The sequence below is a fragment of the Choloepus didactylus genome, chromosome 2 (genome assembly GCF_015220235.1).
Source record: "Choloepus didactylus isolate mChoDid1 chromosome 2, mChoDid1.pri, whole genome shotgun sequence".
Classification (NCBI taxonomy): domain Eukaryota; kingdom Metazoa; phylum Chordata; class Mammalia; order Pilosa; family Megalonychidae; genus Choloepus; species Choloepus didactylus.
The window spans coordinates 55,143,753-55,161,110 of NC_051308.1; the positions used below are offsets into that span (position 1 = coordinate 55,143,753).

The 17,358-nt window shown below is 48.0% G+C and overlaps 1 protein-coding gene across 4 annotated transcripts; it reads left to right on the forward strand.

Annotated features, from left to right (window-relative positions):
• The first annotated feature begins 8,576 nt into the window (after nt 1-8,576).
• KLHDC8A (kelch domain containing 8A) lies at nt 8,577-16,705 on the forward strand. 4 transcript variants are annotated; one of them, XM_037824909.1, is made up of 7 exons: nt 8,577-8,627; nt 8,844-8,971; nt 9,273-9,888; nt 12,799-12,963; nt 13,162-13,377; nt 14,046-14,147; nt 15,074-16,705. In XM_037824909.1, the coding sequence occupies exons 3-7, from the start codon at nt 9,513-9,515 to the stop codon at nt 15,265-15,267; spliced, it is 1,053 nt and encodes a 350-aa protein (XP_037680837.1). In that variant the 5' UTR covers nt 8,577-8,627; nt 8,844-8,971; nt 9,273-9,512; the 3' UTR covers nt 15,268-16,705. The 4 variants fall into 4 exon arrangements, with proteins under 4 accessions (XP_037680837.1, XP_037680838.1, XP_037680836.1 ...); XM_037824910.1 differs by having other exon boundaries at nt 9,276-9,888; XM_037824908.1 differs by lacking the exon at nt 8,577-8,627 and having other exon boundaries at nt 8,658-8,971; nt 9,715-9,888.
• Nucleotides 16,706-17,358: the final 653 nt, after the last annotated feature.

Sequence of the window (17,358 nt, forward strand, 5' to 3'; positions counted from 1 at the left end):
TCAGAGACTTAGAAAATTCACAAATACCTGGAGGTTAAACAACACACTCCTAAACAATCAGTGGGTTAAAGAAGAAATAGCAAGAGAAATTGCTAAATATATAGAGACGAATGAAAATGAGAACACAACATACCAAAACCTATGGGATGCAGCAAAAGCAGTGCTAAGGGGGAAATTTATAGCACTAAATGCATATATTAAAAAGGAAGAAAGAGCCAAAATCAAAGAACTAATGGATCAACTGAAGAAGCTAGAAAATGAACAGCAAACCAATCCTAAACCAAGTAGAAGAAAAGAAATAACAAGGATTAAAGCAGAAATAAATGACATAGAGAACAAAAAAACAATAGAGAGGATAAATATCACCAAAAGTTGGTTCTTTGAGAAGATCAACAAGATTGACGAGCCCCTAGCTAGACTGACAAAATCAAAAAGAGAGAAGACCCATATAAACAAAATAATGAATGAAAAAGGTGACATAACTGCAGATCCTGAAGAAATTAAAAAAATTATAAGAGGATACTATGAACAACTGTATGGCAACAAACTGGATAATGTAGAGGAAATGGACAATTTCCTGGAAACATATGAACAACCTACATTGACCAGAGAAGAAATAGAAGACCTCAACCAACCCATCACAAGCAAAGAGATCCAATCAGTCATCAAAAATCTTCCCACAAATAAATGCCCAGGGCCAGATGGCTTCACAGGAGAATTCTACCAAACTTTCCAGAAAGAACTGACACCAATCTAACTCAAACTCTTTCAAAACATCAAAGAAAATGGGACACTACCTAACTCATTTTATGAAGCTAACATCAATCTAATACCAAAACCAGGCAAAGATGCTACAAAAAAGGAAAACTACCGGCCAATCTCCCTAATGAATATAGATGCAAAAATCCTCAACAAAATACTTGCAAATCGAATCCAAAGACACATTAAAAAAATCATACACCATGACCAAGTGGGGTTTATTCCAGGCATGCAAGGATGGTTCAACATAAGAAAATCAATCAATGTATTACAACACATTAACAAGTCAAAAGGGAAAAATCAATTGATCATCTCAATAGATGCTGAAAAAGCATTTGACAAAATCCAACATCCGTTTTTGATAAAAACACTTCAAAAGGTAGGAATTGAAGGAAATTTCCTCAACATGATAAAGAGCATATATGAAAAACCCACAGCCAGCATAGTACTCAATGGTGAGAGACTGAAAGCCTTCCCTCTAAGATCAGGAACAAGACAAGGATGCCCACTATCACCACTGTTATTCAACATTGTGCTGGAAGTGCTAGCCAGGACAATCCAGCAAGACAAAGAAATAAAAGGCATCCAAATTGGAAAAGAAGAAGTAAACCTGTCATTGTTTGCAGATGATATGATCTTATGTCTAGAAAACCCTGAGAAATCGACGATACAGCTACTAGAGCTAATAAACAAATTTAGCAAAGTAGCGGGATACAAGGTTAATGCACATAAGTCAGTAATGTTTCTATATGCTAGAAATGAACAAACTGAAGAGACACTCAAGAAAAAGATACCATTTTCAATAGCAACTAAAAAAATCAAGTACCTAGGAATAAACTTAACCAAAGATGTAAAAGACCTATACAAAGAAAAACTACATAACTCTACTAAAAGAAACAGAAGGGGACCTTAAAAGATGGAAAAAGATTCCATGTTCATGGATAGGAAGGCTAAATGTCATTAAGATGTCAATTCTACCCAAACTCATCTACAGATTCAATGCAATCCCAATCAAAATTCCAACAACCTACTTTGCAGACTTGGAAAAGCTAGTTATCAAATTTATTTGGAAAGGGAAGATGCCTCGAATTGCTAAAGACACTCTAAAAAAGAAAAACGAAGTGGGAGGACTTACACTCCCTGACTTTGAAGCTTATTATAAAGCCACAGTTGCAAAAACAGCATGGTACTGGCACAAAGATAGACATATAGATCAATGGAATCGAATTGAGAATTCAGAGATAGACCCTCAGATCTATGGCCGACTGATCTTTGATAAGGCCCCCAAAGTCACTGAACTGAGTCATAATGGTCTTTTCAACAAATGGGGCTGGGAGAGTTGGATATCCATATCCAAAAGAATGAAAGAGGACCCCTACCTCATCCCCTACACAAAAATTAACTCAAAATGGACCAAAGATCTCAATATAAAAGAAAGTACCATAAAACTCCTAGAAGATAATGTAGGAAAACATCTTCAAGACCTTGTATTAGGCGGCCACTTCCTAGACTTTACACCCAAAGCACAAGCAACAAAAGAGAAAATAGATAAATGGGAACTCCTCAAGCTTAGAAGTTTCTGCACCTCAAAGGAATTTCTCAAAAAGGTAAAGAGGCAGCCAACTCAATGAGAAAAAATTTTTGGAAACCATGTATCTGACAAAAGACTGATATCTTGCATATATAAAGAAATCCTACAACTCAGTGACAATAGTACAGACAGCCCAATTATAAAATGGGCAAAAGATATGAAAAGACAGTTCTCTGAAGAGGAAATACAAATGGCCAAGAAACACATGAAAAAATGTTCAGCTTCACTAGCTATTAGAGAGATGCAAATTAAGACCACAATGAGATACCATCTAACACCGATTAGAATGGCTGCCATTAAACAAACAGGAAACTACAAATGCTGGAGGGGATGTGGAGAAATTGGAACTCTTATTCATTGTTGGTGGGACTGTATAATGGTTCAGCCACTCTGGAAGTCAGTCTGGCAGTTCCTTAGAAAACTAGATATAGAGTTACCATTCGATCCAGCGATTGCACTTCTCGGTATATACCCGGAAGACCGGAAAGCAGTGACACGAACAGATATCTGCACGCCAATGTTGATAGCAGCATTATTCACAATTGCCAAGAGATGGAAACAACCCAAATGTCCTTCAACAGATGAGTGGATAAATCAAATGTGGTATATACACACGATGGAATACTACGCGGCAGTAAGAAGGAACGATCTCGTGAAACATATGACAACATGGATGAACCTTGAAGACATAATGCTGAGCGAAATAAGCCAGGCACAAAAAGAGAAATATTATATGCTACCACTAATGTGAACTTTGAAAAATGTAAAACAAATGGTTTATAATGTAGAATGTAGGGGAACTAGCAATAGAGAGCAATTAAGGAAGGGGGAACAATAATCCAAGAAGAACAGATAAGCTATTTAACGTTCTGGGGATGCCCAGGAATGACTATGGTCTGTTAATTTCTGATGGATATAGTAGGAGCAAGTTCACAGAAATGTTGCTATATTAGGTAACTTTCTTGGGGTAAAGTAGGAACATGTTGGAAGTTAAGCAGTTATCTTAGGTTAGTTGTCTTTTTCTTACTCCCTTGTTATGGTCTCTTTGAAATGTTCTTTTATTGTATGTTTGTTTTCTTTTTAACTTTTTTTTTCATACAGTTGATTTAAAAAAGAAGGGGAAGTTAAAAAAAAAAAGAAAAAAGAAAAAAAAAAAGAAAAACAAGGGAAAAAAAAAAAAAGATGTAGTGCCCCCTTGAGGAGCCTGTGGAGAATGCAGGGGTATTCGCCTACCCCACCTCCATGGTTGCTAACATGACCACAGACATAGGGGACTGGTGGTTTGATGGGTTGAGCCCTCTACCACAGGTTTTACCCTTGGGAAGACGGTTGCTGCAAAGGAGAGGCTAGGCATCCCTACGGTTGTGCCTAAGAGCCTCCTCCCGAATGCCTCTTTGTTGCTCAGATGTGGCCCTGTCTCTCTAGCTAAGCCAACTTGAAAGGTGAAATCACTGCCCTCCCCCCTACGTGGGATCAGACACCCAGGGGAGTGAATCTCCCTGGCAACGTGGAATATGACTCCCGGGGGAGGAATGTAGACCTGGCATCGTGGGACGGAGAACATCTTCTTGACCAAAAGGGGGATGTGAAAGGAAATGAAGTAAGCTTCAGTGGCAGAGAGATTCCAAAAGGAGCCGAGAGGTCACTCTGGTGGGCACTGTTATGCACACTTTAGACAACCCTTTTTAGGTTCTAAAGAATTGGGGTAGCTGGTGGTGGATACCTGAAACTATCAAACTACAACCCAGAACCCATGAATCTTGAAGACAGTTGTATAAAAATGTAGCTTATGAGGGGTGACAATGGGATTGGGAAAGCCATAAGGACCACACTCCACTTTGTCTAGTTTATGGATGGATGAGTAGAAAAATAGGGGAAGGAAACAAACAGACAAAGGTACCCAGTGTTCTTTTTTACTCCAATTGCTCTTTTTCATTTGTTATTTTTGTGTGTGTGCTAATGAAGGTGTCAGGGAATGATTTGGGTGATGTATGTACAACTATGTAATGGTACTGTAAACAATCAAAAGTACGATTTGTTTTGTATGACTGCGTGGTATGTGAATATATCTCAATAAAATGAAGATTAAAAAAAAAAAAAAAACCGCATGGACAGATGCAGATTATGGTTGCAACTGCCAGCACCTACGTCACACCACCTCCCATCAAGTCCTGTTGAGCCTTAAATGCTTCCTCCGGGCTGGCTGGTCCTGGACCCAGTGGAGGAGGCCCTAATGAGGCTTTTTCACTTTGGGGGAGGAACCTCCCCTCCCCTGTTCTGCTGGCAGCTGCAGTCCTAATTGGATGAGTCATCCTCACCTCCCATCCCCTGAATATGGAGCAAACTTTTAAGAGCAAGGAGTAAGAAGGTGATTATCTAAAGGAAAGGAACCAGCTGTTCTCCAAATCAGTTAGCTAGGAGGAAAGATGTCCTGTCCAAGACACAGGCCCAGAAATGGCTAGATAAAGGAGGGTGTGGGCCCTGATAAGGCTGTCCACCCTATGACATTGTCACCTGCCATTTGGGGCACACAGACCTGATAACACAGAAAGTCAGAGGTACTGGAATTTGCCATTGAAAAGGGAAGGAAGAAAACCAGCCTCTACGGACTATCTACTCTGCGCCCAGAACCGTGTCTGGTGTCTCTTCCTCCAGCAACTTCAGAAAGGAGATTGTCTTATTGCCTTTTCGCACAAGAGTGAAGGTGGCCAAGCCAGGATTCAAACCCAGTGTGTCTGACTCCAGAGGCCAAACACTTTCCTACTGCCCCATGATTGGCATGGTGCAGCAGAAAGAGAACTACCTAGGAAAGGTGACCCCCCGCCCCAGTGATCACGGCCTGGGACTGGCTCCCTTCAGCCAGCAGGGACTCTCAGAGGGCATTCAGGAGCTGCCCACTGACAGGCTGGGTAAAAGGGATTTCCGAGTTTGGAGAGGGAGCTGCCACAGAAACTAATAACTGAACAACTTCTCTTTCTCCCTGTCCGCCACAAATATGCCCTACACGTGGAACTCCACTAGTCCTATGACGTCCTACTCACAGTTAATCTATCCAAGTCCTGCCACACTGGGAATCTGCCTAGTTTGCTGGGAAGAGACTGCCCTCCTCGCCCCTACTCCCAGCTTCCCCACAACCTCCCACAGGGTTCTGTGAAGACCAGACCCTGCTGAACATCTAGCAGACATTCAATACTAACACTGTATATTTTATTTATATGTAAATTAGACCTCAATAAATCCAAGGTGTGATTAAAAAAAAAAACCTTGCTGCATGACCTTTTCTGGGGCTGAGCATCCCTTCAACAAGTTTGATGCATCAATATCACAATAATAAAGACTCCACAGTACCAGAGGCCTTCTCTTTAGAGGCTTGCATAAACTTTCCCTCCTCCACGTTCCCACTCTTGTCAGCTAGGCAAAAGGTCAAATACTTTTTAAGAGAGGAGAAACCCATGCTTGGCTCTGCTATGCAAGAAGGATTTAAGATAGAGCAAGAAGGATTTGGGTGTGACATGAGGAAGAACTTCCTGACAGGGAAAAGGTTATACACTAGAAATGGAGTAGTGAAGAATCAAAAGGATCAGTGGACTCTCCCCCTCTGCTTGGCCCTCTTTAAGGCCACAGCTGGGTGCACTTAGCCCAGGCATGGAAATTGCAGGTGACTCAGGGAATCCTAAGTGGCTGTTGCTAGGTTACAAGCTTCCTCAATGTGCACTCACTGTAAGGACTAAAGGATGTCACCTGGCTGGAAAGAAGGGCCATGGGGGAAGGAGCAGGAGAGGTGGAGAGAAGCCAGGACTTTCAGAACAAGTAATTAGGCCATGGCCTGGAAGCCTTCCTGTTCTTAGTGCTTCTCCAAGGGTCTGAGTCCCTAGATCGTGTGTAGTGGGTAGTGTCTGTGGGGAAGGAGCATTAGATTAGAAAGGACACCTAGTCTGGGGTTGGGTTCAGTCCTTCCCCAGCTGTGCTGCCCAGTACAGACAGAATGGCGATGGGGAGAGGGAAGTTGCTGGAATCCCTCTGGGGGTCTGGGTTCCTTCACTGTGGTCAGATGAAAAGCCAGAAGCCAGGGTAGACTGAAAAAGCTTGGTTTCCTTAATAACCTACAATTCTTTAATTTGTGATCAAATTTTGAAAAAGTAGAAGAGTCCCGGATTTGGAATTCACAACCTAGACCCACTCTGAATGGTTTGCATAGTCATCAGTAAGTCACCTCATTTCACTGAGTCAGTAAAAAGTGGATCTGGAACCTGCCCTGGCAACCTCTCCCAGGGTTGTAAGATTATGAAAAGATGGATGTACAGGGACTTAGTTTATCTCAACGAGTTTTATGCAAACATAAAGTGGTGTGTGGAGCTTATTAAGCTGCCCGAGCTGGGGTAGGTGGAGGCACAAGAAGCCTTGCCTCATGGCTTAGGTAGACTTAGCCTTGCTCAGTGGGCAAAAGAGACTAAGACTCACCCCGACGAGTCCCTTTGAGGAAGGTCGCTGGCCTCCAATCTCTCTGATCACCCCAGGCTGATTTTGTGTACTTTAAGTTGAGGGTCAAGGGTTTTGCTCCTCAGTCCTCCAGGCAGATTGTGGCCCCTGGGAAGAAAGGGAAGTGTTTGGTGTTTACTGTGAAACTTCATTAATTCAGAACACATTCTTCTCAGAATTTATGAGTTCTTATCGACTAAAGAAAACAGAACACAATCTTCCTCTGTGAATATTCCAGAGGTGCTTACTGGGTAAGGACAGAGAATTCAAACTAAAAAAAAAAAAAACAAAAACAAAGGGAAAAAAAAGTGGAATTTTTAAGCCAAGAATCAAGATATTAAGATGGGCCTACTGTGATCTCCCATTTCTCAAAAGAAGTCATTTCTAAGTGAGAGGCAAAATGTCTGTGCTTGCTCCTTATCAGTTTTCCTTTTTCTTGGTTCTGTTGATATAAGTAGTAGCAGTAGCAGTAGTGGGTCCTTGCTACATGTCAGAGGCTGCACTGAACACTGTACAGACATCACATTTAATCTTCACAAAAACCATACCATCTATCCATACCATGGGAATACTACTCAGAAATAAAAAAGAATGATGCCTGCAACAACTTGGTTGACTCTTCAGGGAATTATGCTGAGAGAAAAAAAAAAGCCAATACCAAAAGGTTACATACTGTATGCTTTTTGAAATTACAAAATTAAAGAAATGGAGTTGGGGAGAGGGATGGGAAAGGAGGAGAAAGTGGGTATGGCTATAACAGGACAGTATGAGGGATCCTTGAGGTGAGGAGAATGTTCTATATCTTGCCCATATCCATGCCAATATCCTGGGTGTGATATTGGGCTATAGATTTGCAAGATGTCACCATTGGGGGAAATTGGGTAAAGGGACCTCTTTGTATTGGTTCCTACAACTGCATGTGAATCTACGGTTTATCTCAAAATGAAAAGTTTAGTTTGAAAACAAAACAAAGTAAAACAAAACAAAAACAAAAAAGAAAACCTATAAAGTAACTGAGTCTCAGAGGAGTTAAATAGTTTTCAAAGCCAGGAATCCAACCCAAGTCTGTCAGACTAGCAAGGCTGAGCATTGCACAACTTGGCTGTATTCAGAGGAAAGGGGCCTTACAGTCCACCAGAGCAGGTGGCCCGCTGGTGGCATGGCAGCTTGGTTATTGGGGGTTATTGTCCTGGAAAGGCTATTAGAGGGTGGCTGGAAAGGATTATTTTACAAGCCCTGTGGGTTGATATGCAGAGCTGAGATTTGATAACCAGGTTTTCCTGCCTGAGGTGTGTGAAGGGTGATGTGAGTGTGTGTGTGTGTGTATGTGTGTGAGTGACAGCCTGTGTATTTGTCTATGTTGGTGTCTGTGTGGTTGTGCATCTGCTTATCTGTGCATTTGTCAGTTTCTCCATGGATATATCTATTTCAGCTGGGGATGGGGTAGGGTGATGTGTCCTTCATGCTTATGCATGCAGGTCGGTGTATATGTTATGTTTGGGTGTACCTGTGTTAAGTCTGGATGTATGACACCCACTTAACTTGCTTCTATTAGGTTAAACCATACAATATCTCCCCCAAAGGAAAGCTGACTATTGAGCCAGCGTGTCAGGAACTGGGTCTGTATACTGTAAATAAACTGGGTAATTGGACTCTCCGCCTCCTCATCCAAAACAAACACTCACAAACCGCCTACCCCCACACAGGGGGGAGACTGGTCCCCGTCATCTGGATATTTGGCTCTAGCGCCCAGCTTTCCTTGACCTTGTGGACAAGGTGACAGTCTCTTGTAGACAAGGTGAGCCCTCTCCCTCCCCCGCGGGGCCAGGCGCTGCCAGGACTTGTGGAAAGAGGTCACGGCTAGCTCCGCCGCGGGGCGCACGCGGATTCCTGCACAGGTGTAGCGGCTGCGGGTGGCGATGTGTGTTGAAAGGCTCTCCAGCCTCCTCCCCGGTGGCGGCTTCGCTTCTCCGCGCGGCTGCTCATTTATTCTCTTCGTCTGCTTGTCTGACAGCGGGGTGAGGACTGGGGGAGGAGAGAGAGTGCCTTCTCCCTTGCTCCCCGAGCCGCCGGGCGGGGGCTCCCCACTCCCGGGAACTGCGCTGTCTGCGCCTCGCCGCCGCGCTCCTCCGGCCTCGCTGGGTAAGTGTGCGCGGGGGCGGGGGCGCCGAGATTGCTTGGAACTGCGGGCAGCGGGGGAAGGGAGGCGTCGACGCGGAAAGATGGTAACTCCTTCTTTCGCCTAGAGGCTGCCAAAGCGCCCGGACCTCGTAGAGCCGGGGTGGTTTCTGACAAGCCCGCGGCGAGAGGGTGCGGGGTGGGGACCAAGCGGTGCCGGGAGTGAGGCCGCCGCGGGGTGGCGCCCTCCGCCTACGCGTCTTCCCTTTAAAGTTGGCGAGGGTGCGTGGCCCCCGGCTGCCCTTGATTCGCCCACTTCCTCCAGCAGGGCCAGGCGTGGACGCCGCCGGACCGCTAAGTCTTGAGGGACGGTAAAGCGCTGGCTGGCGTCGGGGCCCCTGCCGAGGGTCGGGCGGGAGCCGGCGCAGGGGAGCGAGATGGAGGCGGCGAGAGGGGCCGCGGGAGCCGGCGCCGAGTAGCTTGCGGACCCCCGGGCTCGCTCCTCCTCCGGCGCTGTGGCCTCGGCGGGCGCCCGGGCGCGGCGGGCGGGGCCCCCGGGGCTGCCATGGAGGTACCTAGCGTCAAGGACTTCCAGTGGAAGCGCCTGGCGCCGCTGCCCAGCCGCCGGGTCTACTGCTCCCTGCTGGAGACCGGAGGGCAGGTCTATGCCATCGGGGGATGTGACGACAATGGCGTCCCGATGGACTGCTTCGAGGTCTACTCCCCCGAGGCTGACCAGTGGACCGCCCTGCCCCCCCTACCTACAGCCCGGGCCGGGGTGGCCGTCACCGCCCTGGGGAAGCGGATCATGGTGGTCGGGGGTGTGGGCACCAATCAGCTGCCCCTGAAGGTCGTGGAGATGTACAACATCGATGAGGGCAGGTGGAAGAAGAGGAGCGTGCTGCGCGAAGCGGCCATGGGCATTTCCGTCACCGCCAAAGGCGAGTGGGGCCAGGGCTGAGGGCGGGCAAAGAGTAGGGAGCCAGGGGCCATGGAGGATGGGGGTGGGAACCCACACTGATGTGGGGGCCCACTATCACTTTCCTGATCTCATTTGATCCTCAAAATGGACACTAAAACTAGGGATTCACTGGCCTTATTTCACAGATGGGGAAACTGAGGCTCAGGAGGTGAAGGGCACAGTAATTCCATTTAATGTTTGAATTCCACTCCATTAGGCTCCAACTGGGCAGGTGGGGGCCAAAGGGGAGAGCCAGAGGTGTGGGCCCTGGGTTTTAGTGCAGTGTTTCTGTTGGCCTTTCATTCATCAGAATGATAGTGTCTCCTGCCCAAAAGCACCCCATCCCCTGAAATCTGCCTTGCAGGTGCTACCACCTCCAGGTGCCTCTTGGGGTCCTGGAGCTGGACTCCCATGTTTAATATCCTGTCAGCCTTGGACTGAGGGAAGAGGGGAGGAAGTTAAAGGGAGGGGTTTTACTACATCTTTGTACCATCACCAAGCCCCTCTACTGGGAAGTCTTTGGGACCTGATTCCAGAGCCCTCTCCCCTTCTAATCACAGAGATGCTGACCTAAGTGGAGATGAGAATACCCCTGAGGGTTGTACTCCTGCAGCATCTTGCCTAGGTTTGCTGGGTTTTCAGGGCATGCATGTACTGACCCCATGGTTTTATGATTCTCATTTCATTCCCTCAAAGCCCCTCTTTTCCTTTCTCTTCTGGCCTGGTGCAGCCTGGAGCATAGAGGAGGCTTGTAAAGCTCTTCTGTTAAAAGACAGGAGTTAGGAGAGCCCACTATGACACACTTGACTAGATGACCCAGACTTGCAGGGGGATGTGACCTTCCCTACTGCTCTTTTCTCCTTCCCTCCTTCTAATGCAAAACCATCCTAACTGCCCGCTGGGTCTGCTGCAGATCAGGAACCAGTATTTCTTAAGCACCTGTTCTATTCCTGGCATGGTGCTAGGTCCCTGGGAGGAAGGAAAGAGGCAGAAAATCTGGTCCCTGCCTTTAGGAGCTCAGGTCTAACCAATAAAAGTGAGCAGAGAGAGAGTTAAAGTCCAGAATCTTTCAGGGCAGGATAGCCAGTGGGACCTCCACAACCTCCCAGTGAGAAGGATGGAGAGTATGGAGGCCCATGAGGAGAAAGAGGACTCCCCCCCCTTTTTTTTTTACTTATTGAGGGTGTCAATCAATGATGCTGAAAGATTAAGAACTAACATTTATTGAGACTTTGCCATAGGTGCTTTGTATGTACTATACCCTTTAATCCTCACTGCTTGTCTGATGAGGTAAGTGCTGTATTTTAGAGATAAATAGTGTGAGGCCCAGAGAGGTTAAGCTACTTGTCCAAGATTACACAGCTGGTAAGTGTTAGAACTGGGATTCAAACCATGCAGTTTGCCTCTGAGTCTATGCTCCTACTATGCCATTAAATGGGTTCAACAGTTAGTTTAATGAGCATTTGCATGCCTGTTGTGTGCCAGACATTGCCTGGATGCTGGGACCACAGATTAACAAATTCTCACAGGCCTAACAATCTACTGGAAGAATCAGGCATGGAGTATTTCAGTACTGGGTGGTAAGAGGACGATGGAGGTGTCGTGGGAGGCCCTGAGCCAGTATTCTCAGCCTAGTGTTTCAGGGACACCCAGGTGACTCCGAAAGGGTGAGTTGGGATTGGGCACAGCAGTGGGAGTGCGCATGGATGGCAGGGTTCGGGGCGGGGGGTGGGGGTGGGGGTGGCGGCGTGTGCTTCAGGTAACACAGGGATGAGGAGGGTAGAGCTTAGTTAAGGTAAATTCCCCCATATCTAGGTCTCAGGCTAGGATTGGGATTTTTTTTTTTTTAACATGACTGGAAATAGAGAAGTAGTACTTATCCCTGCAATAACCTTAAAGTTAGACCTCTAAGAGTCGAAGCATGAGGATTAGCTGCTGGGAGACAGAGCCCCAGGTAGGGGCAGGTCTCTGGGAAAATGAGGGCCCTTTGGGAGGCCCTGTTTACCTGGCCAGGTAGCAGGAGTAGTGGGGTGAGATCCAGGGAAACACAGATGCCTTACCTATCCCTTTTGTGCAGTGTGTCGGGGTAGTCCCTCGAGAAGCCACCTACAGCAATGAGCAGTAGAGAATGGGAGAAGATGCACATCTCTTCTCCTCAGAGTACCCAGCTCACTGGTGGGACCAGAGTCTTAAATTCTCTACCCCTCAGAATTTTTAAAAGGGGCCAGTTTCCTCTCCTACAAAGCCTCATCCTCCTTCATCGCTAGGCATGTCTCTTTTAGTGCAGGGTGACTCCTGGAGCCCACAAGCCTCCCAGTTTTTGAAGGAGGATGGCAATCCCCCCATGTGGGTGGCAGACAGGGAGAGAACCAGGGGTAGTCCAGTTTCCCATAAGACCCGGTGATAGCAGGGCTGACCTCATTTCAAAAGGCCCTTGCTACGTCTAGAGAGTTCCATTCTGGGAGTGCCTGAGGAGCAGGCCCCTACTGGAGGGCATCAGAAGGTACCCTTTCTCTCTGGCATCCCCTCTGGCTTCCCAGGAAAGGGGAGAATGGAGGGGGCAAGACCTGCTGAAGGTTGTCCAAGTGTAGACCTCACAGCACCTTTTCCCTGGGTGGGGTTTCGTGTTTTGAGCTTAGCCAAGGGACACCAAGGAAGTCTAAGACATGCATGGCTTCAGGAATACCTGGGCGTCACCATGGTGGGGACTTTTAATGGAGCCATCAACCCCAGTGGCATATTTATGATTCACTCTGGCAGGGAAGTGGTTGGGAACTTGGCCTGGCCTCAGTAGTCAGGGGGTTAACAGAGCCTGGCCATGGTAGGTGATGGGTACTGTCTCATGGTGTCTGTGCACTGAGCCAGGGGTTGGTGTGACCTTTCTCCTTAGATTACCGAGTGTACGCAGCAGGCGGGATGGGCCTGGACCTCCGTCCGCACAACCATCTCCAACACTATGACATGCTCAAGGACATGTGGGTGTCCCTAGCACCCATGCCCACCCCAAGATATGCTGCCACCTCCTTCCTCCGAGGCTCCAAGATCTATGTACTGGGTAAGGATGGGCTATGTGTCCCTCCTCCCCTCCCTTGGGTCAGTTCCCATAGGAAGCAGTGCCTGTATGCTGAGCCATCTTCTTGGCACTGGGTGATAATCATACTGTTTGGGTGGGTATCAGTCGAAACGGGAGACCCAGACCTGGTCCTCAGGAGCTTACTCTTCTGCCCTTCCCCTACCTTGCTCCGGCCTCCAGGGGGACGACAGTCCAAGTATGCGGTCAACGCCTTTGAGGTCTTTGACATCGAGACTCGCTCCTGGACCAAGTTTCCCAACATTCCCTGTAAGCGGGCCTTCTCCAGCTTTGTGACCCTGGACAACCGCCTGTACAGCCTGGGAGGCCTGCGGCAGGGTCGGCTCTACAGGCAGCCCAAGTTCCTGCGGACGATGGACGTGTTTGACATGGAGCAGGGTGAGCTGGGTGCCAGGCCCTGGCCCTGCTCTCTCAGGGCTCCCCTGTGGAAGCTCTGGCTGCCTGTCTCCCTTTGGCCAACTCCCCACACCTTACCCCCATCCCGTTCATCCTCCCAGGGTGGCTTACCCACCTGGAGCAAGCCCTTCACAAGTTTGAACACCCCTTAACCACTCAGGTCTACCCTTAAGATGGAATGCTTTCCTCAGTATCAGGCTCCTTTTTTGGTTGGTTGGTTGTTTTTATCAAAGCTTTTTCTGCCTATTGTCTTTTCTTACAACATCTAGACAGAGGCAGGTCAGGGAGGGATTTTTCCTACTTTTTGCTGATGGAGAAAGAGAAGGCTCTGCACTGCTACACTCCCTGCCTCCAGTTAGCCTCTTCTCCAGCTTAAAGCCTGAGAGAACAGACTCTCTTTGGAGGTAGAACAGGTGATTCACTGTGGGGGATTATGGTCCCTTGCACTACAGCAAGCAGGGAAGAGGATGGAGGCCGTGGAGAGTGTGTCATTTCAAACAGCTAGAGGCTCTAGGTGTGCGCCCTGAGCACAAAGGATAAGTGGAGTGGAGACCGCTGCCCAGGGTGAGAGCCATTAGGACTCAAGTCTGTGGGGGTGTGCAGCATTTAACTCTCTCTATATGTGTCCTACCATCATCCGGGCCCTGTAGGGGGATGGCTGAAGATGGAACGCTCGTTCTTCCTCAAGAAGCGGCGAGCAGACTTTGTGGCCGGCTCTGTGAGTGGACGGGTCATAGTGGCCGGAGGACTTGGTAAGGATGGAGTTTCCCAGCTGGGATGTATTCTTGGCTTGGTGCTCAGTGGGTCCCTGGCACTTAGCATGAGCGAGAGAGGGTGCTGGTTCCTTGAACACCACTCTCCTACTCCTTGATTCCAAAGAATTCAAAACACTACCCCCCAGCCTGAACCTCATGCTTCCATATATGGGCCCTAGAGGACCTCAGAGACCCAAGGTCTTTCTCTCCTTCTGTGCCGAGGAATCCAAGTCTCAGAGGGAATAAGGGACATGGTGATAATTATGTAACACATCAGGCTGGCTGAGCACAGATCCCTGGAGCCCAATCCAGGAATCACGGGACACAAAAGCCTGGAGGGGATTGGTCTTGGTCCTCTTTCTCTGACCCACCACTCCTCCTTGGATATCCAGCTTAATCTTGGAATGGGAAAGCAAACTGATCAAAAAAATTATTCTAATGAGGTAGGGATTTGATATATCACCCTTCCAAGAGATTACTGGCACGTTAAAGGAGGGACTCTAAGGGTGAAAGTCCCAATATCGACATGGAGACATTATTTGGGCAGCAGGGCTTCCAGGCACCCAGAGATTGCTCAGTGTGGGAAAGTTCCTACGTTGCCCACACATGAAAGGAGTGCACTGAGGCAGAACAGGCAGGTAGCTTTCTTGGTAGAAGGGAGGAGGGAGGCAGTGGTACTCTAGAAACTTCTGGGAAAAGCAAGAGATGCTTAGGAGATGGGAAGTCGGGGCAAGGGTAGGAGGAGCAAAATGCAAGCTTGATAAGCCGGGACAGGGAAGAGGGAGCAATCCTGTAGCCAAAGAAGCTGAGGATGGCTGGCTTCTGCCCACGGGTTCCTGAGGTACGGAAGGAGACGGGGCAGCTGCCGGTGGGGACTGGCGGCTGGACTCCTTTGTAAGGCCTGATTCCATTGGTGCTTTCAGGGAACCAGCCCACTGTCCTGGAGACGGCGGAGGCATTCCACCCGGGGAAGAACAAGTGGGAGACCCTCCCTCCCATGCTCACACCCCGCTGTGCCTGCTCCAGCATCGTCCTCAAGAACTGCCTCCTGGCTGTGGGGGGCGTCCACCAGGGTCTGAGCGATGCAGTGGAAGCGCTGTGTGTCTCTGACTCCTAGCTGTCCCCGGGCCCAGCGCCCTTGCTCCGGACCATATCACCCTGCTCTTGACGTGAGGAATGGTGTCTCCCAAGCACTTGGGGTTACTTCCCAGGATGCCAGTTCCTGCCAGCACCCAGTGGGTCAGGCCCTGGGGCTCGAAGTGACCTCACTCCGCCTGCAGACCCCACCAACCCCAGAACACTGTAAAGAGTGCAGATGACTCCACCTGCCCCAGGTTGGAACTCAGCTGTCCTCTGGGAAGATTTCTCTACTGAATGCTCAGCCACAGGAAGGCACAGGAGTACCTCCTGCCTTGTCCCCGGGGAGTCCCCTGATATCTGCCTTTCCCTCATCTCCAGGCAAGAGGGAGGTAGGGTAGCTCTGACCCTGAGGATCTGTTACTGCGCTTTCCTTTCCCCAGCTATGAATTAGTGTGGTTGTCTCTTTGGGGTGGAAAATGGGGAAGGACTGGAGGGTTCCAAATCCTCTCCTTTGGTCTATATCCTTTCCCCATTGGGGGGCCAACTGTGGGCCTGTCCTGGACCTCATCTATTTAGCAAGAATTGGTCTAGGGGTTAGAGGCAACTGAATTGGAAGGGAAGTCAGGTTCACCTGGACCAGTCCAGGTCAGTAGCCTTGGCCAGGAGGGACCCATTCCCGTCTGGGTCCTTGATGGGAATGTGATGATGGGGAAGGAGCATTCTCCCAGGCCTGGCTCTGCTCCCCCACTTCTCTCCTCACTCCATTTCTCCTTCTGCCACCCCCTTCCCACCAGAAGCTTGGCCCTTTTGTCACCGATGGCCCCCAGAGTATTTCCTGTGTGACACCTTCTCATTTACACTGTGGCATCAAAGTCCATCATGGATGGATTAATTGCACTCTGGTTAATAGCAGCAGCACAATGATTAAAAATCTATATTCATATCCTCTCTGGCCCCTGGTGCAGGGGTGGGTTGTGGACGGGCGTCTTGATGGGTTGAGGGGACCTGATGACACATCCCTCTGACATTCTCATGGTATATAGGGTCACAGGTATAACCATGTGTTCTTGGCCACTCCTGCAGGGGAATTCCATCTTCAAACCATCCCCCTCCTAGCCAACCCGCTCCCAGAAAAGCAGGGTATTTTCCTTCTTTTAAGCATCCAAACTCCACATATATGTTGCAAACAGGTTTCATTCATTAAATCTCTTCTTCATCAGGTTACTACTTCTTACATCTAACCTCAATTCATTCTGCTTAAGCTCATTTTTGTCTTCTCCAGAGTAGAAAGGGATTGCTCATGACTTAATGAGAATATGTCTCTTTTTAGCTTGTATAACACCTCTTTCTGTTTCCCAGTTATTTTTTTAATCTTCATTTTATTGAGATATATTCACATACCATGCAGTCATACAAAACAAATCGTACATTCGATTGTTCACAGTACCATTACATAGTTGTACATTCATCACCTAAATCAATTCCTGACACCTTCATTAGCACACACCCAAAAATAACAAGAATAATAATTAAAGTGAAAAAGAGCAAATGAAGTAAAAAAGAACACTGGGTACCTTTGTCTGTTTCTTTGTTGGTTTCCTTCCCCTATATTTCTACTCATCCATCCATAAACTAGGCAAAGTGGAGTGTGGTCCTTATGGCTTTCCAAATCCCATTGTCACCCCTCATAAGCTACATTTTCATACAATTGTCTTCGAGATTCATGGGTTCTGGGTTGTAGTTTGATAGTTTCAGGTATCCACCACCAGCTACCCCAATTCTTTAGAACCTAAAAAGGGTTGTCTAAAGTGTGCGTAAGAGTGCCCACCAGAGTGACCTCTCGGCTCCTTTTGGAATCTCTCTGCCACTGAAACTTATTTCATTTCCTTTCACATCCCCCTTTTGGTCAAGAAGATGTTCTCCGTCTCACGATGCCAGGTCTACATTCTGCCCCAGGAGTCATATTCCACGTTGCCAGGGAGATTCGCACCCCTGGGTGTCTGATCCCACGTAGGGGGGAGGGCAGTGATTTCACCTTTCAAGTTGGCTTAGCCAGAGAGAGAGGGCCACATCTGAGCAACAAAGAGGCATTCGGGAGGAGGCTCTTAGGCACAACCATAGGGATGCC

What these genes read in the sequence shown, in the direction of transcription:
- KLHDC8A (XM_037824908.1), top strand. Translation starts at nt 8,749, where the DNA reads ATGTGTGTTGAAAGGCTCTCCAGCCTCCTCCCCGGTGGCGGCTTCGCT. An exon ending in CATTTCCGTCACCGCCAAAG is followed by an intron (nt 9,889 to 12,798) that starts GCGAGTGGGGCC and finishes CTTTCTCCTTAG; the next exon opens with ATTACCGAGTGTACGCAGCA. An exon ending in CTCCAAGATCTATGTACTGG is followed by an intron (nt 12,964 to 13,161) that starts GTAAGGATGGGC and finishes TCCGGCCTCCAG; the next exon opens with GGGGACGACAGTCCAAGTAT.